General features: G+C 51.8%; 1 protein-coding gene across 1 annotated transcript in view; it reads left to right on the top strand.

The window, feature by feature from the left end:
* The window catches only part of DISP3 (dispatched RND transporter family member 3), a 51,386-nt gene that overhangs the window by 26,082 nt on the left and 2,346 nt on the right, over positions 1-22,958 (top strand). Inside the window, exons 4-18 of the mRNA XM_049775279.1 lie at positions 10,526-10,662; positions 10,961-11,095; positions 11,340-11,500; positions 11,919-12,058; positions 12,935-13,083; positions 13,164-13,325; positions 13,995-14,156; positions 14,807-14,917; positions 15,407-15,543; positions 16,959-17,143; positions 19,100-19,230; positions 19,306-19,478; positions 20,068-20,194; positions 20,931-21,076; positions 22,543-22,702. Of these exons, the coding sequence (XP_049631236.1) occupies positions 10,526-10,662; positions 10,961-11,095; positions 11,340-11,500; positions 11,919-12,058; positions 12,935-13,083; positions 13,164-13,325; positions 13,995-14,156; positions 14,807-14,917; positions 15,407-15,543; positions 16,959-17,143; positions 19,100-19,230; positions 19,306-19,478; positions 20,068-20,194; positions 20,931-21,076; positions 22,543-22,702 (2,216 nt within the window). The remainder of the gene's footprint in view (positions 1-10,525; positions 10,663-10,960; positions 11,096-11,339; positions 11,501-11,918; positions 12,059-12,934; positions 13,084-13,163; positions 13,326-13,994; positions 14,157-14,806; positions 14,918-15,406; positions 15,544-16,958; positions 17,144-19,099; positions 19,231-19,305; positions 19,479-20,067; positions 20,195-20,930; positions 21,077-22,542; positions 22,703-22,958) is intronic.

Raw genomic sequence — 22,958 nt, forward strand, 5'->3', positions numbered from 1 at the left:
TTTTTGAGGGGGGAGGTCACACCCGGTGGTGCTCAGGGGTTACTTCTGGCTCTGTGCTTAGAACTCGATCTTGGCAGGCTCAGGGGATCATATGGGATGCTGATATTGAAACCGGAGTTGGCCGGTGCAAGGCAAATGCCTTACTGCTGTGCTATCACTCCAGCCCTACCAAGAAGATATTTCTTTTTTTTTTTAAGCAGATATTTCTGATCATTCTTCTTACCCATTAGTAGTTCTAGGCAAGACTACTGGTCTGCTCTGCACATTTTTTTCTATTTCAGAGTCAAAATTTTGGTTCTAGGGACCAGAGTGATAGCACAGTGGATAGGGCACTTGCCTTGCACACAGCCATCCTGGGTTAAATCTGTGGTATCCCATATGGTCCCCAGAACTTTCCAGGAATAATTTCTGAGTGCAAAGGCAGAAGTAAGCCCAGAGTGCCACTGGGTGTGGCCCAAAGCCAGAATAACAGGGTTTTTTTGGGGGGTGGGGTTGGGGACTGTTCTGAGGTCTGGAGAGAAAGAACAGCAGTTTCCAGATTCAAATCTCAGCATCCTTTATGGTCCCCTGAGCACCACCAGGAATGATTCCTGAGTGTGGAGCCAGGAATAACCGGAGCATCCTCTGAGCCAAGAGGAATCAACCCTTGAACAACAAAAACAATAACAACAAAATTGGTTCTGTCTGTAAGTCAATTATGAAAAACGTTTAACTGTGGCGGGGGGGGGGGGGAACTAATATGAACAATCTTGGAACCATGATGTTTAAATAAAAAGGAAAAGAAAAGAAAAAAATTGAGTCTGGGGCCAGAGTGATAGCACAGCAGGGAGGGCTTTTGCCTTGCATGCAGTCAACTCAGGTTTGGTCCCCAGCATCCCTTATGGTCCACTGAGCCCGCCAGGAATAATTCCTGAGTACAGAGCCAGAAGTAACCTCTGAGTACCAGACTGTGGCCCAAAAAAACAAACAAACAAACAAAATTGGCTCAGTATCTTTTTGGGGTTTTTTTGGTTTTTTGGTTTGTTTGTTTTTTTGTTTTTGTTTTTGTTTTAGAAGGGTTTTTGGGTCACACCAGCAGAGCTCAGAGGTTACTCTTGGCTCTACGCTCAGAAATTGCTCCTGTCAGGCTCGGGGGACCATATGGGATGTCGGGATTCAAATCACTGTTCTTCTGCATGCAAGGCAAACACCCTACTTCCATGCTATCTCTCCGGCCCTTGGTTCTGTATCTTTTGATGACCCACAACTAAGACAGGGCCTGCAGGCTGGAAGGAGCGCTGCCAATGTGGAACAAATACATAAAGGAATGAACCATTAAACTTTGAGTAGTCCAATCTTACAGAAAGTCAGCTAATCCAATTAGTTCAACAGCATAGCTAACTTAGCATATAAATGCTAAGGGCTTATAAATACCTTATTTACAATTTGGTTATTTGGGCACACATATGTACTTCCAGTCCATCCTGCCCTCACAATTCAGATCATGAATGCGCCCATCGCCGCACAAAGTTTGCCTGAGTTTCCTGGGAAGTCCCTCCTCTTGCCTTCCTCCCACCTCCAAAGACATCACTCCCTGTTTTCTATCCTTACAGATTGCTTTTGAGTTTTCAAATTTTAATATGCAAGGCATCAGATATCACGCACTCTTAATTTGGCTTCTTTTACTCTGTCTAATTATTTTGACTTCCCTCCATGTTGTTACATCTCAGTTTTTTTTTTTTTTTTTTTTGAACTAAGTCCTGTTCCAGAATGAAGGTGCCATCCTTATTCCCAGGGTTGAGTCTTGGCTGGTAAAGCTCTTGCGAATGCTACAAGCTGTTAATAGAGCAACATCTAGGAGTAAAGCGGGCAGAGCCCTAGGACATCGGATAGAGGAGTTGCCTAGCACACGGCTGGCCCAGGTTTGATCCCTGGCACCCCATAGAGTCCCCCAAGCCCCGCCAGGAATGATCCCCAAATACAGAGCCAGAAGTAAGCCTGGAGCACCAGCAGGTTTGGCCCAAAAAGAAATTAAAAGAAATATCTAGGAGAGAGACTTCTGTCTCTTATGTGAAGTCTGTGTTTAACTTTTTAAGAAACTGCCAAACTGTTTCCCAGCTGGTTGACAGGCTGTGCTTTTTACATCCCTCCACAAGCATAGAAGCTTTCTAGCTTCTGAGGGGGTCCTCTTTAACATTTGGCGTGGGATTTGAGAGGTAGTAAGGGGATAAGGTGCTTATCTTGCATATGGCTGATGCCTTTTCGGTCCTCAGCATGACATAGGGTTCCCCAAAGATTTCCAGGAGTGGTCCCTGAATGCAGAGTCAGGAGTAAGACCAAGGGCATCATCATCATCATCATCATCATCATCATCATCATCATCATCATCATCATCACAACTAGGGCCAGAGTGATAGTGTAGCTGGTAGGACTTTGCCTTGCACACAGCCACCCCGGGTTTAATCCTAGGCATCCCATATGGTCCCCCAAGTCTTCTGGGAGTAATTTCTGAGCACAGAGCCAAGAGTAACCCCAAAAACTGCCATTGTGATCCCAAAGGGAAAAATAACCTAAAACTTGGTGTGATCTATTAAAAACAATTTTTTGGCTGTTCTATTATACATGGACTGGCGTCTTATGGGGATGATATTTTGCATTTCCCTTAGTGATCAGCTGCATGGAGCATCTTTGTATATGCTGACTTATATTTGCTGTTCTTCTGGGGTGAATTGTCTCCCCAGGTCTTATACCCAATTTTGGGGGGTTCACACTGGGCAGCACTCAGGGCTTACTCCTGGCTCTACGCTCAGAAATCACTCCTGGCAGGCTCTGAGGACCATATGGGATGCCGGGATTTGAACTACCATCCTTCTGCATGCAAGGCAAATCATACCTTTATGCTCTCTTTCCGACCCTTATACCCCATTTTTAACTTGAGTTCTGGCTCGAAGAAGTAGTACAGAGAAGTAGTAAAGAGAAGTAGTACAGGAGATAGAGCCCTTGCCTGGCATGCAGCCAATCTTGGTTCCCCCAAACATCGCCAAGGGACTCTTCTGAGTAGAGTCAGGAATAGTCTCTGAATACTGTTTGATGCTCCCCTAAATAAATAGATAAATAAATAGATTTGGGTTCTACCTTTAGTTCTCTGATGTTTCATTCTGAGTTCTTTGTATGTATCACAAGGTGTGGATGGAAGATTTGGTTTTGGAATTTGGGGCGGGGGGAGTGTTGAGCAATGCTTGGGACTTATTATTGGCTCTGAATCCAGGAATTACTCCTGGTGAGTTCAGGGGACCCTAGAGGATGCTGGGGATCAAATCGAGGTCAGCTATGTGTAAGACAAGCACTCTCCCTACTGTACTCAAGCCCCTGGATGAAGATTTTGTCTTCATATAAACATCCCACTATTTCTTTACCCTTTGTTGGATGGCAGATTGTCCAGTGACTAACACCATCATGGCCAGAGCTCTATTGTCCATGTGGGTCACTTCTGGGCTGTTTTAGCTACATTCATCTATGCATGCACCACACCACCCTCACCTGAGTTAAGGATTCTGCATCATGTCTATCCAAGTGTTGGTCCTCTAGCATTGCTTTTTGCAAAATTGTCTTCCTTATCCTATCTCCTTCACATCTTTCCATGGATCTGAGAATCTCCTTAGCCACTTCTCCAAGTAAACAATCTTCTGGGATCTTGATTAAAATTGCACTTGATTAAAATTCCAGACTCTGGAAACAACCAAGATGCCCTTCAACAGATGAGTGGCTAAAGAAACTATGGAACATATACACAATGGAATACTATGCAGCCGTCAGGAGAGATGAAGTCATGAAATTTTCCTATACATGGATGTACATGGAATCTATTATGCTGAGTGAAATCAGAGGGAGAGAGAAAGACGCAGGATGGTTTCACTCATCTATGGGCTTTAAGAAAAATGAAAGACATTTTTAACAGTATCTCAGAGATAAGAGAGATGAGGGCTGGTAGGTGCAGATCATGACATGAAGCTCATCACATAGAGTGATGAGTGCAGTTGGAGAGATGACTACACTGAAAACTATCATAACAGTATGAATGAATGAGGGAAATAGAAAGCCTGTCTCGAGTACAGGTGTAGGGGGGTGGGGAGGAGAGAGATCTGGGAAATTGGTGGTGGGAATGTTGCACTGGTGAAGGGGGGTGTTCTTTACATGACTGTAATAATACAACTATAATCATGTTTGTAATCATGGTGTTTAAATAAAGGTAATTATTTAAAAAAATTGCACTGAGGGGGCTGGAGAGATAGCATGGAGGTAGGGCATTTGCCTTGCATGCAGAAGGACAGTGGTTCAAATCCCGGCATCCTATATGGTCCACCGAGCCTGCCAGGAGTGATTTCTTTTTTTTTTAATATATTTTTTTATTTAAGTAACATGATTATAGTTGGGTTACAGTCACAAACAGAACACCCCCTTCACCAGTGTGCCAGGAGCGATTTCTGAGAGTAGAGCCAGGAGTAACCCCTGAGCGCTGCCAGGGATGACCCAAAAACACAAACAAAAAAATTAAAAATAAAATAAAATTGGGGCCAGAGAGATGATATGGATGTAGGGCGTTTGCCTTGCGTGCAGAAGGTTATTGGTTTGAATCTCGGCATCCCATAGGTCCCCCGAGCCTGCCAGGAGCAATTTCTGAGTGTGGAGCCAGGAGTAACCCCTGAGCGCTGCCGGGTGTGACCCAAAAACCAAAAACTAAAATAAAATAAAATAAAATTGCACTGAGGAGACCTGAGAGCTAGGACAGTGAGAAGGGTGCTTGCCTTGCATGCAGTCAACCCAGTTACATGCCCTGGTGTCCCATATGGTTCCCTGAACCCACCAGGAGTGATTCCTGAGAACAGAGCCAGGAGTAAGCCCTGAGCACCACTCGGTGTGGCCCAAAAACTAAAATAATAATGATTATAAAATTTTAAATTGTGCTGAAATCCTTGATCAGCACAGTTTGAGAATTACCATCTATCCCAGACATGGGATTCCTGACCTTTGCTGTCAGTTTTATCTTTGTTTTATATTTTATATTAATATACCTGAGGCCAAAATGTTTTCAGTATTCTACTGTTAGTTGCTAGTCTCTAGAAATCTTGTATTCAGTAACCATGCTAATCCAGAAGGTTTTAGGTAAATTCTGTTGGTTTTCTATATAAAAGCTAATGATGTCTTTTGCTAATAAAGGTAGTTTAACTTTTTCCCTTTTTGTGCGGATGCCTTTTACTTCTTTTTCTGTTGTTCCTTTTTCTTTTTCTGCCTGCTTGCACTAATTAGAACTGCTGATATAGTGTTGAATAACCGTGATATGAATAAAAATCCTAGGATTGGAATGTTAGTACAGCAGGGAGGGCACTTGCCTTGCATATGACCAGCACAGATTTGATCCCCAGCATCCCATTTGGTCCCCAAGTACCACCAGGAGTCATTCCCCAGTGCAAAGCCAAGAATAACCCCTAGCATCACCGAGAATGGCCCCAAACCAAAACAAACAAATAAACAGAAAGGATAAACATCCCTTTGTTATCCTTAATCAAAGTGTGTAGGGTTTTCTATAAATACCCTTTATCAGGTTAAAGAAGTTCTTTTCTCTTCCTAATTTGCCATTAGTTATTTTAAAACTCGGGGCTGAATATTGGATTTTTGCCATTTTTCTGCACTTAGGGAGCTGATACAGGTTTCCTTTTCTCAGTTTAATGGGGTGAATAATTACATCGATGGTTTATTTTAAACCTCCCTGCATTTCTCAGGATAAGTTCTCTTGGCCGTCCTATATTATCCAATTTGTATGGTTTTACATTCTATTTGTGTTCTTCACTTATGGCTATATATATTCAAGATCCGTATTAGTTTCCACTTACTCATATTCTGTTTTTTTTTTTTTTGGGGGGGGGGGCTATTTCTGGCTCTGTTTTCTGAGTTATTCCTCGTGGTGCTTGGGAACCATATGGTGTCAGGGATCGAACCTGGGCCTCTGTATGCAGAGCATGTGCCCAATTCATTGAGGTCTCTCCTGGGTATTTCTTCAACTGCTTTTGATTTTTATGATCAGCATGTTCCTGGCCTTAGAGAGTGAGCTGGGAAATATTCTTCGCTCTTCAGTTTTCTGGCAAGTTTGCAGAGAATTGTTCTTTCTTCTCTTCCATGTTTAATAGATAACTCACCAATAAAAGATCTAGAGATTTCTTTCTGGGAAGCTTTTAATTACAAATTAAAAAAAATTATGTATGGTGCTGATATAGTTTTCTGCTCCTTTTGTTCAAGCCCTGGTAGTTTTGAGACATCTACAGAATCTGTCCCTTTTATTTACATGTTGCATTTGCAGGTTTAGTTTCTCATTATATTTTTTAATGTTTGTAGGCATCTTAGTAATGTTACCTTTTATATAAAAGTGTCTTCTTTTTTCTCACAATTAGTCTGACTGAAGGTTTATCCATTTTATTGATCTTCCTAAAGAACTAGCTTTCACTTTTCTTCATTTTTCTCTATTGTTTTTCTGTTTTCTAGACATCGATTTCTGCTCTGACCTTCACTATTTTCTTTCTTTAGCTTTATAGGTAATTTTCTCTCCTTCTACTTTCTTGCAGTAGAAACTGAGCTCATCGATTTGAAAACTTTCTTCTTTGTAAACATATGTGTTTATTACTCTAAAAATTTCCCTCAAATACTATTTTGAGTACATCCCACAGACTTTGCTATGTCAGGGCTTTCTTTTTCATTCAGCAAAGAGCCCGGCAAATGGCTCAATAACAGTAGAGTACTTGGCTTGTATGTGTGAAGTTCTAGGTTCCATCCAGAAAAAAAATATACAATACAATAAAATAAAATGCTTTCTAGTTCCCTTTTGAACCATCTCTTTAACTGTGTGCTGTTATCGTGTGTTGTTTAGTACAGCGGGGAGGACACTTGACTTGTGTGTAGCTGACACAGTTTGATCCCCAGAACCCCATATGGTTTTCTGAGCACCACCACTTAGTACTAGGTGTAGGAAAGAAGGAAAGGAAGGGGAGATGAGGGAGGGAGAAAGGAAGGAAGGAGGGAAGAGAGGGAGGGAAGGATGGATGGAAGGAAGAAAGGGAAGAAGAAAAGAGGGTAGGGAGGAATAAAAGGAAAGAAGGAAGGAAGGAAGAGGGAGGGAAGGAAGGAAGAATGGAAATAGGAAGAAATTGGGAAGGAGGAAGGGAGGGATGGAGGGAGGGAGGTCCAGGGACTGGTGGTGAGGTTGTTCTATAAATGTTATGTAAGCCCAGTTGCTTTATTTATTGACCTGTTTAACTTCTTAATATTCTTAACTAATTTTCTAATTGTCCCATCACAGTTATTGTAAACAAGATTTGGTAATTTCCTGTTGTAATTGCGAATTTGTCTCTCTCTCTCTCTCTCTCTCTCTCTTTTTTTTTTTTTTTTTTTTTTTGTGGGTTTTGGGTCACACCCGGCAGTGCTCAGGGGTTATTCCTGGCTCCAGGCTCAGAAATTGCTCCTGGCAGGCATGGGGGACCATATGGGGCGCCGGGATTCGAACCGATGACCTCCTGCATGAAAGGCAAAACGCCTTACTTCTATGCTATCTCTCCGGCCCTGCCTGTTTCTCTTTATTCTTTCTTCATGTATCTTAATACTCTTAGGTGCAAAATTCTTCCTATACCATCTGCTTGCTGAATTTATCTCTGTAGCATTTCTAAATAGTCTTCCTTAGGGCCCAGAGACCTAGGAGACAAGCTGAGAAGGCCTTTGCCTTTCATGCAGCTGACCCAGGTTTGATCCCAGGCATCCCATTTGGCCCCCCGAGCCCTACCAGGAATGACCCCTGAGTACAGAACCAGGAAGGGAGCCTTGAACACTGCTGAGTGTGTCCCTCCTCTCAAAATAATCAAACTCGAATGATCTTATTTATTTTCTTGTTCACCTGGTCAATTATCTTTAGGAAAGCACTTAATAAGGAAATCTTAACTATTTATCCATGTCAGGACTACATCCCATCCTTTTAATTCCCATGTTTCCTCTTTCCTTCAGCCCAGAGGTTATTCCATTACCTGTAACGTAGGAGCATGAGATAAGTATTTTTGGCATGGATAAATGGGGAAAATCTCTCTTGCTGTTTGTGAAACACTGATGGGTGAGAGTTAGTTCCCTTGGCAGGTAAAGGGAGTCGTGGCCTGTCATCTGGCCTGAGCACTCTGGGAGACACCAGCACTGGCCCTGTCTTGGTCCATTTGAGCAGAGGGTCCTTCCTCAGTGCTTTCAAGGAGTTGGTCACCGGGCAGACTGATGCGATGTGGAACTGTGCTGTTTTGTGTTTGTGCGTGTGTGCATGTGTGTGTGTGTGTGTGTGTGTGTGTGTGTGTGTGTGTGTGTGTGTGTGGGTGGGTTGGTGGGTGGGTGTGGGTGTGTATGAGTGTTATCTCTGGTTAATTGTTTCATGGGATGGGAGTGCTGTATGTGTGGTTCATTGCATAAACTTCTTGAGTGGATGAATTTTATCATTTTATCACTGTTGGAGCATTTTTGGTCTTTGGGGAGCCCAATAACCCCCACAGCAGGCTATGCTGAAAGCCTGGATAATCATACGCTTCATTTTGTTTCGCATTCCTCATAGAACATCACTCCTTGTGAATTTTTTCCAGTCCTCTCCCTCTCTCCCTCACTCACTCAGTCACTCCCTCATCCAGCAGTGCTCAGGGGAGCATATATGGTGCTAGGGATTAAACCAGGATCTGCCACATACAAAATAAGTGCCTTTTCCTCTGCTCTCTCTCTCTCTCTCTCTCTCTCTCTCTCTCTCTCTTTCCTTCTCCTTCCTTCCCTCCCTTCTTCCCTCTTTCCCAAAGTGTAATCTAGACTTCACTGCTCACTCCATCTTGGCCAGAGGCAGAGATCATTTTTGTTTATACTTTCAAAAACCCCAGCATGTTTTTGTTAATTTTTTTAAATTAAATACCTTTATTTTAGATGGCTGTGGTTCACTGGTTTATTCATGATACAGCGCTCAGTATTCCAGCACCAATCCCACCCCCAATGTGACATCTTCCACCCTTGTCATCAGTTTCCCAACCTCCCTGAAACCTGCCCCTTGGCAGGTATGAATAATTTGCTTAATATTGCTTAGAATAGCTACATGGTAATAGAATATTTAAAAAAAAACTTCATTATAAGAAAATTTGTAAAAATTGTCATCTCATACAATGGAGTCATATGTCACTGTCTGAAGGTTTACTAAGCTGTGTGTTGTGAGTTGAGCATTCTGTAGTTGGTTTTGTTGAAGTTATATTCTTCTATAATAATTTCACATCTAGGGCCAGAGAGATAGCACAGCAGTAGGGTGTTTGCCTTGCACGCAGCTGATCCAGGACAGACAGTGGTTTGAATCCTGGCATCCCATGTGGTCCCCCATGCCTGCCAGGAGTGATTTCTGGGCACAGAGCCAGGAGTAACCCCTGAGCTCCACCAAGTGTGACCCAAAAACTAAAAAAAAAAAAGGCATATAATTCCGTGGGAAGCCAGCGTTAAAATCATGGGAGTGTCACGGAGCCACATGAGCAGCTGCACAGTCCTTGGCTTTGGAGATTCGTGGACTGGGCTGGTGAGCTCATATGGAAACAGCAGTAGTTCTTGAGGGCCTCCAAATGGCCCCAGTGCCACCTATCTATGGCATTTGATGAGTCTAGTTTCGGACGCTTGCTCAGACCTGGCTGAAGGCTCTGGATCGTGGGTGTGGCTGCTGGGATTTCTGGAAGTACAGCAGCTAACGGAGAGGCAGCCCAGCCTGGCTCCAAAACCATGCCCTGGTACATCAACCATGAAGCACGATTTCGTTTCAGTTATTCAGATTAACTTGCACGAAGGATGTACTGAAGAACCGTTTAAAACTGATGAGCTGGACTTTGAATTGGGATTTAGAGTGACTACAAATGGGGAGGTGATGCAAGTTTGGAACCATTCGATCACCATGTAGCAAGAGCATAGGTGCTGACCTTGGCTGAGCATTAGCGTGACCTGGGCATGTTTAAACACTGACCCTAGATGCCACCTGGAAATGCTGACTTGGTATTTCTAGAGCAGAGAGGTCCCAGGTGTATCTGACCTACTGCCCCATTGCCCTGAAACTCGGCCTCCTTTGAGTAGATTACTTTGAATTAACAGAAAGTGCCCCCAACTCTATGCAAGGATACCCCCACCCTATGAGTGAATCCAGCCAGAGACAGCGAGGGATCAGATGACCCACTTTGGGAAACTGACGTCAGGATGTTCGGAAGCTCCCCCAAGATCTTAAAGATGCAGCTCAGGTAGAAACAGTGATGAGGGGGCCGGAGCGATAGATAGCACAGTGGTAGGGCATTTGCCTTGCACACAGCAACCCCGAAGGACTCTGGTTCGATTCCCAGCATCCCATATGGTCCCCCTAGCCTGCCAGGAGTGACTTCTGATTACAGAGCCAGGATGTGACCCCCCCAAAAAAAAGTGACGAGGGGCTTCTCCCGACCCCTGAGTGCTCACAGTCCCCTGGTCCACTCTCCAGCAAAGTACAGGTTCTGTACGGGGGGACAGACCTCTTCGACTACGAGGTGCGAAGGACCTTCAACAATGACATGCTCCTGGCCTTCATAAGCAGCAGCTGCATCGCCGCCCTGGTCTACATCCTCACCTCCTGCTCAGGTAGGGCCCCTGGTCCCCCTTCTTCCCTCCTGTCCCAGTTTCCATCCTCACCTCCCACTCAGATTAAGAGCGTGGTGGAGACAGCAGAAGCCCAGGCCATATTCCCACAGAACCTCTGTGTGGGGTGGCAGGCATCATGTCCATCCTGTTCCTGAATCCCTCCAGGACTGAGGGATGTTGTTCGAGGATGGGGGCTCCACCTGCTGCAGGGGGCCTCCTGCTAGGCCCATCCTGGGTGGGGCCAGGAGGGGCAGCAGAACAGGCTGTCCAAATTCACTGGCTCCTTCTCCCCGCCCAGTCTTCCTGTCCTTCTTCGGCATCGCCAGCATCGGCCTCAGCTGCCTGGCCGCCCTCTTCCTCTATCACGTGGTTTTTGGGGTGCAGTACCTGGGCATCCTCAACGGTGTGGCTGCCTTCGTGATCGTGGGCATCGGTGAGCTGTGACCCAGGGCCTGGCCTGGTGCCGGGGCTCCCAAAGGTCCCCCATTTGCAGACCTCAGAGCCCAGGGATCCGAGTGGGACATGATGGGTGGGTGGGAGGTCCGCAGGGCAGCCGAGGTGTGAGGAGCCTGGGGGAAGTGGGGCGCTGCAGGAGTCCCCGGGAGCCCGGACTTGGGGGGTAGAGGCCCGGAGAAGCAGCCCGGCCTTCAGTGAGCCCCACCGCCTGGGCCCTGCAGGCGTGGACGATGTCTTTGTCTTCATCAACACCTACCGCCAGGCTGCCCATCTGGGGAACCCGCAGCTACGCATGGCTCACACCATCCAGACGGCGGGCAAGGCCACCTTCTTCACCTCACTCACCACAGCCGCCGCCTACGCCGCCAATGTCTTCTCTCAGGTGAGGACCCCCACCCCACCCCTACTCTCCTTCCTTCCCTGCCTCTGCTGGTCTGGTAGAGGGTGTCCCGCTCAGCACCCCGGGTCAGTGTGCAGTGAGTTATGGAACCAAGAGGGTGGGATGTGAAGAGCGTCCAGTGGGCACCATCTTGCGGGTGCAGTGGCCAGGGAGGCAGCATGTGGGCATGTCCCAGGAGCACTTTCTTGCGGGGTTCTGGGCACAGGCATTGGCTGAGACAGGAACCTTCTGACTGTGTCCCAGAGCTGGGTCACCCTTGCCCCTGGCCGGGCACTGCCTCCCTTCCTGGCTCACACCCTGTCCACTTGGGACTCGACAGGGTGCCAGAGGCTTTGCCCCAGAATCCTCAGCCTTGGGGTTACAGGTCAACCCACCCAGCTGTGTCTATGCCCCTCCCCAGATCCCAGCCGTGCACGACTTTGGTCTCTTCATGTCCCTCATTGTGTCCTGCTGCTGGCTGGCCGTGCTCTTCACCATGCCCGCTGCCCTGGGCATCTGGAGCCTGTACCTGGCGCCTCTGGAGAGCGCCTGCCAGACAAGGTGGGCTGGACAAGCAGGTGGAGGGGCGTCCTCTCACTGAGTACCTGACTTGGGTGTTGGGAGCTGCATGGCATGGCACCCTTCTGCTCAAAGCTATTATTGAACAATTTCTCTAAACCTAGACTCAGGAACCTTTATTGTGGGAGCATAACTGGCTCCCGGAAGTCCTTCTTGAGCACCTTCTATATACATGGTCCCAGGAGCCCAGATTGAGTGCCTTATGTATACCCAGCCCCTTGACAGTCCCACTTGGGGCAGAGAGGACAAGATGAGACTCCAGTCTGATGACCCCTATTTGAGGATGCCTTTGGGGTACCAGGGAATCTACTAATTTCATAGGGTATGGCATAGGATGGGGATACCTGGGTCACCATTCAGTAAGTGTCAGAGCCACTATTCAGCTCCAAGTAAGCTGATCAGCCCTGCATCTCCTCCCCCATGTCCCTTCGCCTCGGGGCTCCCTTTTAAATGAGTGGTGGTGTGGAGGTGGGGGGGTCTAGGAAGGGTGTGTTGAGAGGGGGCTGATGTCATGGGACTGGCCTTGGGTCCTGCCTGGACTGGAAAGTGGGACTGGAATATTCACAGGACCTCTCGTCAAGGAATTGGTCCCCTAGCCTGACTCTGGCTGTCCTGCCTCTCTTCCTTCTGCAACTCAGCCTGGCTCCATGCTTGCCTACTGGGCCACAGATTTTCAGGCCTTTTTTTTTTTTTTTTTTTTACTTGGGTGTCGGGGTTGCATCTCCCCACCCTCCCCGGGTCCAGTGCTGCCTTTCTGAGATACAGCACATGAGGTCCTGAGGCTATCTAAGGCTCTGGGGAAAGTGTCGGCCCCTGGTACCCTGGCCTGAGACTCTTGCTCACTGTGCCCTTCCGTAGCTGCCAGCAGAAATGTGGCCGCAAGCGCTCCCTGCCCTGGCCCGGGGATGTGTTCGCGACTCCAACAGGGCTGGGGGGCTGCCCAGGCCCCGGGCCTCTGCCCTACCTGGACGATGACATTGCGCTGCTGGATGTGGACGATGAGTCAGGTGAGCCTGACGCCCCCGCGGGGTGCAGGGTGCTCCCAGGCCCTGGATGGTCGCTGACAAGGCTGCTGCTCTGCCCCCAGTATCCCTGGAGCTGGGAGACGTTGCAATGGTGGCGGTGGCCCCCGAGACCCCACAGCCCACCCATGACAGGGCCAGCGGGGGCCAGCTTATCACGCAGCTGCAGGGGCTGCTCCACCACTGGGTCCTGTGGTCGGCCGTCAAGAGTCGCTGGGTGATTGTGGGTGAGTGGCCGCACCCCTGCCCCCAGCACCCCGGGGCTTGTGCCCGGGCAGAGACCCCCACCAGAGAACTCAGGGGCACTGGGAACTCCTCAGGGAGCTAGCCTGATGCCCCTCACTTCACCTGAGCAATGGTGCCACCAGCCCCACTCACCGTCGTTGCTGCTGAGGTCCGGCACTGCCTGCTCGTGCCCCAGAGTTCAACGCTGGCCAAGGGGGCTTCCAAATGAGCCTTGTACCAGGCTTATGTTCCAGGCAGGGTATGTGGGAGGCAGCCATGATGCAACTGTCATGGCCCATAGCACAAGCACAATAAACCCAGAATTCCTGGTGCCAGGAAGATGGTGCAGGCAGTATGGCACTTGCCTTGCACACAGCTGCCGAGGGTCTCCCAAGTCCCCCCAGAATGATCCCTGAGCCCTCCCCGGAAAACACCAACCAGCAAAGAGTCCTGAGAGTCCTTGCGCCCACACAGCCGCTGAGGGTTACCCAGAAATCCTCATCCTGGGGGTATCCAGGAGTTGTCCCTTCCCCGCAGTGCCCACCCCCGACAGGCCTGTCCCCCATCCACATCGGGGACCCCAGCGCCTCCCGGGCCCTCAGCAGGGTGCAGCTCAGGGCCAGAGGAGGACTGAGCCCGCCCTGCGCGTGGCCTCCTGCCGTCCCCCGCAGGGCTCTTCGTCACCATCCTCGTCCTGTCCCTGGTGTTCGCCAGCCGCCTCCGCCCCGCCAGCCGGGCACCGCTGCTCTTCCGGCCGGACACCAACATCCAGGTGCTGCTGGACCTCAAGTACAACCTGAGCGCCGAGGGCGTGTCCTGCATCACCTGCTCTGGTGAGAGCACTGTGGGTGGAGCGGTGGGCACTCTGGGCCTTTCAGGATGTGGCTGGGACAGGCCACTCTGAGAGATCTGGAGGGGATGGGTGCCTGCTTCTAGGAAGGCTGCCTGGAGGTGGAGGAGTCTCCACAGTGACTAGAAGAATGGAGGGAGGAGAGGGGGAAGAACCAGGCTGGAAGGGAAAGGGGGAAGAGGAGGAGGAGCTTAGGGAGAGGGGAGGAGCCTAGCAGGGAAGAGGAGGAGGAGCTTAGGGAGAGGGGAGGAGCCTAGCAGGGAAGAGGAGGAGGAGCTTAGCAGGGGAGGGTCTATTATGAAGAGAGGAGCCTAGCAGGGGTAAGGGGAGGAGGTATGTGGGGAGGGTGGGGAGCCTAATGGGGAGAGTGCCCCATCACCTGCTTCATTTCCTGGCCCCACCTGGGGGTGCTGGGTCCTCCCATGGTACATGATGGAGTCTTTCTCAGGGTGAGGCAGGCAGGGGCTGCGGCTCCTTTCCTGCTGCCACACCCTAAGCTCAGCAGGAGCGACTCAGTTCCCTGTAGTTCTGAACTCCCACACTGCATGCCCTGGGCCCTGGATCCCCGGATCCCCACCCCCAAAGCCAGCAGGGCCCCTGATCCCACAGGGTCTTGATGTCCTGGGGGGACAGGTCTGTTCCAGGAGAAGCCTCACAGCCTGCAGAGCAACGTCCGCACCTCCCTGGAGAAGAGGAAGCGAGGATCGGGGGCCTGGGCCAGCCGGTCTGAGCCCACACCGCAGGGTAAGCAGGGTCTCAGGGTCCCTGGGTCCCCCTTACAGGGAGTATGAGTCGGGGCCTGGCAGACAACCCCTGGTTCCATAGTGGAGTTGGAGTACAGAGTGGTGAGCCCCTTTGGCTCCTTTTGAGATCTCATTGCCTGAACCGGGCCCATGTTCCTGGCTCACTGTGAAGGGTGGGCTCAGGGTCCCTGTCCCCCAGAAATTTGGGGTCCTCTACTCCCACTGGCCTGTGGTAACCCCTGAACCTGCTCACATATCCTGGTGGGACCCAAGGCTGGGGTCTCCCTGCAGCAGGTCAGGGGCATCCCCCCAGCACTACGGGCCCCATGGGCATCCCCTTCCCACCACTGTCCCCCTAGACTCTAGGACCTAGAGAGAGGGTCTGGATCAGTGTGGACCAGGCTCAGGGTGCCAGTAGGTGATTGTCCCCAACCCCGTTTCCCTGGACTCCCAGATGACTGTCCACTTTGGCTGTCTCCTTTGATCCCAGATGCCCCTGGCACCGTGTTTGTATCCCGGGTGAAGACCCCAGGCCACCCAGCCATCTACAGACTGTCCCTCAACGCCAGCCGGCCTGCGCCCTGGCAGCTGGTGGTCCCCGGGGATGGGGACGTGCCCTCCTTCCAGGTGAGCCTGTAGCCCTGAAGTGTGCCACAGAAGCCTCTCTGGGCCAGTTGGACAGAGCAGGGACCCACAGAGTCAGCGGGCCTGGGTTTGAGTCCTGGCCAGTTTTTTTTCCTGTGCCTGGGCAGAGCTTCCCCCTCTCTGAGCCTCGGTTTCTTCATCTGTGCAATCTGGGTCAGGTCAACCCTAGAGGCTGGAGGTGGGGAGAAAGAAGAGCAGTCCCGGGTACCCTCAGGAAGCTCCAAGCTGATGTCCTTGGCAGTTTCTGGACTCGGCAGCTCTTTGCAGTGAACCCCATGGACTCACCATCCCTGTCACAACCAACAGCAGTGCTTAGGGACTTGAGGCTTGCTCCTGCCCTTATCCTCAGCCTGTACTGGCTTCCAGGCCAGCCCGGTCAGGAGTCATGCATTCTGTTCACATCACACCCTGTGGGTGACAGTGACATGGACTGACTCATTTGCTCCAGAAGCAGAGACTGCAGGGCCAGAGTGAGAGTACAGTGGGGAGGGCATTTGCCATGCACATGGCCAACCAGGTTTGATCTGAGCATCCCATAGGGTCCCCTGAGCCTGCCTGGAGAAATTCCAAAGTGCAGAGCCAGGAAGAACCCCTAAGCAGTGCCACATGTAGCCCCCAATTTTCTTTTGTTTTTGTTTTGTTTTGTTTTGTTTGTTTGTTTTTGGTTCTTGGTCCACATCCAGTAATGCTCAGGGGTTACTCCTGGCTATGAGCTCAGAAGTCACTCCTGGCTTGGTGGACCATATGGGATGCTGGGGGATCTAACCGCTGGCAAGGTTACCTCTAGCACCACCACACCGGCCAATTTTTTTGTTTTTGTTTTTGAACCACACTCAGTAGTACACAGGGGTTCCTCTTGGCTCTGCACTCAGAAATTACTGTTGGTGGGCTCACGGACCCAATGGGATGTCGGGGATCAAACCCGGTCTGGCCGCTTGCAAGGCAAATGCCCTATGCACTGTGTTATTGTTCCAGCCCCACTAAAAATAATTTTTTAAAGAGGTAGAGGCCTCTGCATCTTGTCTACCTCTGAGCCTCAATGGCACTATCACAGTTGACACCCCACACGTCTCAGCCTAGCACCCTCTAATAGCCACGTGTCCCAGCATGAGTGTCACCTTCACGGGGAGCCCATCCAGCCCTACTGCCCGCATTCCCCTGTTATGTCTCTGCTTCTAGATGATTCGCTGGATTCTGAAGCAGGGCCACAGCCTCCTACAGCCATACTCATTTGTCACAAGGGGCACAGGTCAAGGCAGGCTGAGGCTCAGTTGGGGAGAGGGGATCTGCCGGCTTGCACACTCAAACCCAGGTCCCCTGCACCTCTGTGGGGCCAGGCAGGGTGGAGGGCAGGGCCCGGCGTGCCATCATGTCCTTGTCTCTCGCTCCCTGCTCAGGTGTATAGAACGCCTGTTGGCGACTTCAGCAGGAAGCTGACCGCTTGTATGTCTGCAGGAGGGCCCTTCCCGGCGGCCAGCCCCGCCCACAAGTGGATGCTGACCACCTTGGCCTGCGACGCCAGGCGGGGCTGGAAGTTCGACTTCAGCTTCTACGCGGCCACCAAGGAGCAGCAGCACAGTCGGTAATGCAGCAACAAGGGTCAGGCCCCGCTTGCTGACTGGGCACAGAGATGGAGTCATGGGACACGGACAGAGACATGCACACAGATGGACATGGACAGACACATGCACACAAACATACACACATGGACAGAGATATGTACACATATGGAGACATGCACAGAGAAATGCACGGAGATAGAGACATGCACACAGAGTTATGTATACAACACATAGAGACACACACATACATGAAGACACAGACACATTATGGCAGAAAATCCCAAAGCAGTGAAAACACACACACACATCCTTACAGATTAGTCCAACCTGAGCACGTTATGTACAGAATGACCTGTCCTCCTGCACACAGCCCTTGTCGTTCCCACACGCCTGTTCATATGTGTCTGCCCAGCCCAGCAGGGGTCCTAGCAGAGCCGACATGCACTTCTCTGTCTGCCAGCATTCCACAAGGAAGCTCCAGGCTGCACACTTCCTCCAAGCTGCCTCTCAGTTCCTGGAGCTCAGGTCCAGAATGTTCTCCTAGCCCTGTGGGGGCTGGCATGACACTCAGGTTCCAGATTCCCATCAGGGGTGCTGGAGTGATAGCAAAGTGGTAGGGTGTTTGCCTTGCATGCAGCTAAGTTGGGACAGACCCGGGTTCGATTCCCAGCATCTATATGGTTTCCAGAATCTCCCAGGAGAAATTTCTGGGTGCAGAGCCATGAGTAACTCCTGAGCGCCACTGGGTGTACCCCCCCAAAAAAATACCAGATTCCCTCCAGAGGAGTGACTGCCTCTCACTGCACCTCCACCCACACTCCTGGCCATCCCAGCCTGCCCTTTTCTCTGCCTCACCACCTGCTGTTCCTTAAGGCCAGGTGCCTTCCTTGGTATCTGCAGTTCCTGGGTGCGGGGGTTGCCACACAAAGGTGCTAGCACAGCTGCCCCCCCCCAAGTGAATGAGGGCCCCTGTACCTTTACCCCCTGCAGGAGCTGCCCACACCCACATAAGCAGTCACCCCACAGAGGGTGAGCAGAGACCCCCATGTTGCAGGCTGTGCCCCGTGCCTGGCCAGAAGGTATTATTGTCCCCACGTACCTCCAAGAGCTGCCACAGTGACTCATGCTCTATTAAGCTGGAGATCATTTGCCAGAAAAGCCCCAAGTTTATTGATTGGAAGCTGAGTCCACCCGGGTATCCCTCGAGGTTCTTTCATTCACGTAATCAGCACCTAGTAGTCTGGCAGCTAATGAGGGGTCACCCTGGAGTCTAAGAAGGGAGGCACACCTGACTCGAGAGGACCCAGGTCCCCAGCAGGACTGCCAAATACCCAAGTGAACCCATACTCTGCTCAGAGTAGGCGGGCAGCTTGAAAATAGACCTAGGGCCTGGAGAGATAGCACAGCGGTGTTTGCCTTGCAAGCAGCCGATCCAGAACCTAAGGTGGTTGGTTCGAATCCCGGTGTCCCATATGGTCCCCCGTGCCTGCCAGGAGCTATTTCTGAGCAGACAGCCAGGAGTAACCCCTGAGCACCACCGGGTGTGACACAAAAACAAAAACAAAAACAAAAAAGAAAATAGACCTAGAGATTGGGCCATGGGGTTGCCTGGCTAAGCATAGACTGCTCTAGAACATTCTAGAAAGAACCTTGGGCTCCATGTTTCCTGCTGGTCAAACTGCCTGTGGAAATCCTATCTTCACATAAACTCTTGAGGCTCTGTTACTGTTCAGGGAGGGGCCTTGTGGAGAGGTGACAAAGAGACTTTGAGCAGGAATCCCAAGATGGACCTGGCAGGTGGGTGTGGGCTTTGGCTCTGTGAGGTCTTGCGCGCTGGAGGACAGTTTGAGATCTGCTGTTCTCAGCCTGCAGGAAGACAGACCCAGCATAGTGCTGTGGGTAGAGAGGGGGCACTCTGCCTCATCCACACAGCCCGCCCCCCCCCCCCCGACTCAGGCCTCCCTCCTTGCCCGCAGGAAGCTGTATTTCGCACAGTCTCACAAGCCGCCTTTCCATGGGCGCGTGTGCGTGGCGCCCCCCGGCTGCCTGCTCAGCTCCGGCCCAGATGGGCCCACGAAAGGCTTCTTCTATGTGCCCAGCGAGAAAGGTAGGGTGGGGAGGCCACGGAGGCTGGGTGGAGTGGGGGGACCCTCGCAACGCCCAGCTCTGACTCCCTCGGCAGTGCCCAGGACTCACCTCTCGCCCACCTTCGGCTTCAACCCCTGCGTGAACATGGGCTGCGGGAAGCCGGCCGTGCGGCCGCTGGTGGACACGGGCGCCATGGTCTTCGTGGTCTTCGGCATCATTGGCATCAACCGCACACGGCAGGCGGACAACCACGTCCTCGGGGACCAGGTACGCGGGGCCAAATGCACCCCGCTTCTCAGCCCATGGCCCTGGGATTCCCCAAGGTGGGAAATCTGTATACCTGGGGCCTGAGCTGGCTGCCCCCCATCCCCACTCAGGGCCTTGAGGGGAGCAAGAATGTGTGATCCCACAGGGCCAGAGCAATGGTGCAACAGGGAGGGCATTTGCCTGATACATGGCCAACCCAGATTCAATCCTCAGCTTCCAGTAGGGAACTCCAAGCCTGCCAGGACTGATTCCTGAACACTGAGCCAGGAGTAAGCCTTGAGTACTGCTAGGTGTGGCCTGCCCAGCCTGTGGTCCCCACTGAGGTGCCTCTGCCTTCTTCTCCCTGTACCCCCAAGTCCAGTGTGGGACTCGGGTGCTGATACTGGAGGCCAGTGGGAGACGGGGTTGTGAGATGAGCAGGAGATGGCAAGCCCTGCAGAGTTCAGGCAGAAGGGAAGATTTTGGGTCTGTTGTGCCTGGTCGTTCTGGGGAGAGGGGAGACAAGGCAGAGGCTGTTGGGAGCTCCTGGGGAGCCCTGAGCACTGTGTCTGACTCAGTACCCGTACCACTTCATGTCTCCTTGGGAAAGGGCAGCGTCGTCTACGATGCCACCTTTGACCTCTTCAAGGAGCTCGGCCACCTGTGTCGCCTGTGCAAGGCCATCGCGGGCAACGCGGAGCTGGTGAAGCCGGGCGGGGCCCAGTGCCTGCCCTCAGGTGCGTGGGGGTCCTTGTGCCTGGGGCAGGAATTGGGGGAACATTTCTGGGACCTGGAGACTGAGTGTGTCTGCAAAGGGACTGGAAGAGCCAGCACCCCAGAAGGGTGTGCGTAAGGGCAGGGGTACCTGAGAGTGGCTTATCAAAAGTGGGTCTCGGGGCACTATAAAAGCCTGGCTCCAGCTGCAAAGGCTCCAAGGGCCAGGGGACCTGGCTGCTGGGTGGGGTGAGGTGCCCACCCAGGGATGACAAAATGCAATGTGTGTGTGTGTGTGTGTGTGTGTGTGTGTGTGAGAGAGAGAGAGAGAGAGAGAGAGAGAGAGAGAGATCTCACTGGTGTTTTATGGACCTGCTTTATGTGAAACCCCCACACACACACACACACATACACAAGCCTCCAGGTTCTACTCCATACCAGACTCTCCTTTTTATCCTTCAGGGCAGTTGTCAATTGTAGGGGGGCATGTCCCAGTCCAACTGCCATGACAGGGGGGTATCATCATCCCTTAAAGGTACATTGACTAATTTCCTTAAATATCAATAGGGCAACCCCAGATCAGCCAGGCCCCGTCATGCTGAGCCTTTCCCAAAAAACTCAAAGTGCCCCCTTTCCACTTAAGCATCTGCTGCCCGGTGACCTGGTCACATCACTGATGGCTGGACAAGCGTGGGCAGGGGTTTGTGGGAGCGGCCATGCCTCCTGGCACTCGTCCAGCTCTGCCCCTTCTACCCACAGGCTACAGCATCTCCTCCTTCCTGCAGATGTTGCACCCCGAGTGCAAGGAACTCCCTGAGCCCAACCTGCTCCCAGGGCAGCTGTCCCACGGGGCGGTGGGCGTCAAGGAGGGCCGTGTGCAGTGGATCTCTATGGCCTTCGAGTCGGTGAGCGGCTAGCCCCTGAAGCCCTGAAAATTGCCAGCACGCAGCCTGGAACTCGGTCCTCCTGCTGCAGGCTCTCACCTCTCTCTCCCCTCCGGCCAGGCTCTTGCTTGGCTAAGGGGTACTAGGGAACCTCCCTTTGCTTTTTGGGGCTACTGACCCTGGGCTGTGCCTCCTCAGGAAAGCTCAGGGGACAGCACCCCACAAGTTGTGTCTCTGCACCTGCACATTTGGGCTCAGTGCCAGGAGGCATGATGCGCACTCATCCCTGACCTGGGCATCTAGTTGGCTCTGACATTTGGCAAGCCTGACCTGGCTGACACTTGGTCCAGCCCTCTTGTGGGCGGGCCCTGGAGTATACGGCTCCTCCCCTCCTTGTTGGATTGGTCCAGATCCTATGGGTGGGGCATAGCCGATGACTCCTCCCCTCCATATGATTTGACCCACCCCCTGAGGGCTTGACCCTAGAGCAGGTGGCTCCTCCCCTTCATATTGATTCAGTCCAGCCCCTGTGGGCGGGGCCTTGAGCAGATGGCTCCTCCCCTCCATATTCATTTGGTCCAGCCCCATGGATGGGCCCTGGAGCAGATGGCTCTTCCCCTCAGATCTCAAGTTCCTCTTGTTAGGGAGGTGGGTCTAGATCCTTGGACTGGATAGAAGTCATAGACCAGCCCTGGCTAGGTGTGGGTAGGAAGCCTCCAGTCCATGGTTTTCTCCCATCACTGGACACTCACTGCACATACCCACAAAACTACCCCCAAACAGTCAGGAAGCAGGGACAGCACCAATTCTCAGCATGTCCAGCAGGCTGGTGCCAACCTTGATCAGAGGTCCAAGCAGTTTCTCAAACATGTGACATGGACAGACTGATCGATCAGCTGAGGGAGGTTGCTTTCCCGGAGTGGGGGGGGAGAACACAGCCCACCCACATCCCACCTATCCCATAACCTCTGACCAGCAGGTCTAGATACTGAAACTGTGGCCCCACCTTCCCTTCCACTTTCTGCGTCTGTGGCTGGGGAAGTAGAGTCAGAGCCTCTCTGGGGAAATAAAGTCACAGCCTCTCTCTGTCAGCTCAAGTCCCACCAAGCCTCAGCCTTCAGCTCCCCCATACTTTTGCATGTGCCCAAATTGCCTTTTGGGGGGAAGTTGGGGGCACACCCGGCAATGGTCAGGGGTTACTCCTGGCTCTGTGCTCAGAAATTGCTCCTGAGAGGCTTGGGGGACCATATGGGATGCCGGGGATCAAACCAAGTCCATCCCAAGTTGGCGGCATGCACGGCAAATGCCCTACCGCTGTGCTATCTCTCTGGCCCCCCAAATCGCCCTACTGCAATGTGGAGAGGAGGATCCCACCTATCACATCCCAGTGACCCCAGCCCACCTCTGCACTTGGCCTCCCCTGACTGCAAGCCTGCATTCCCCAGGAAGGGCGAGTGCCCCCATCTCACCCACCCATGTCCCCACAGACCACGTACAAGGGCAAGTCCTCCTTCCAGACCTACGCTGACTACCTGCGCTGGGAGCGCTTCCTGCAGCACCAGCTCCGGGCCTTCCCCGAGGGCTCGGCCCTGCGCCGAGGCTTCCAGACCTGTGAGCACTGGAAACAGATCTTCATGGAGATCATAGGTGAGCAGTCCACATGGGGGTCCAGGGGCAGTGAATGTGTGTGTGTGTGTGTGTGTGTGAATGTATGAGTCTCCATGTACAAGTGTGAATGTGTGAATGGAACATCTGATTGTGAGTGTATGACTGGTTTTGTGTGAGTGTGTGTTTTTGCATGTGTGTGTGGCCTGTCCTGTCCAGTTTGAGACCCTCCTTATATTCTCTGTCCCCGCCAAGAGCCCTAAATTATCTGGGGGAGCTCCAGACCCCAAAGTTGGGG

This window comes from Suncus etruscus, chromosome 6 (assembly GCF_024139225.1).
Source record: "Suncus etruscus isolate mSunEtr1 chromosome 6, mSunEtr1.pri.cur, whole genome shotgun sequence".
NCBI classification, from domain to species: Eukaryota; Metazoa; Chordata; class Mammalia; order Eulipotyphla; family Soricidae; genus Suncus; species Suncus etruscus.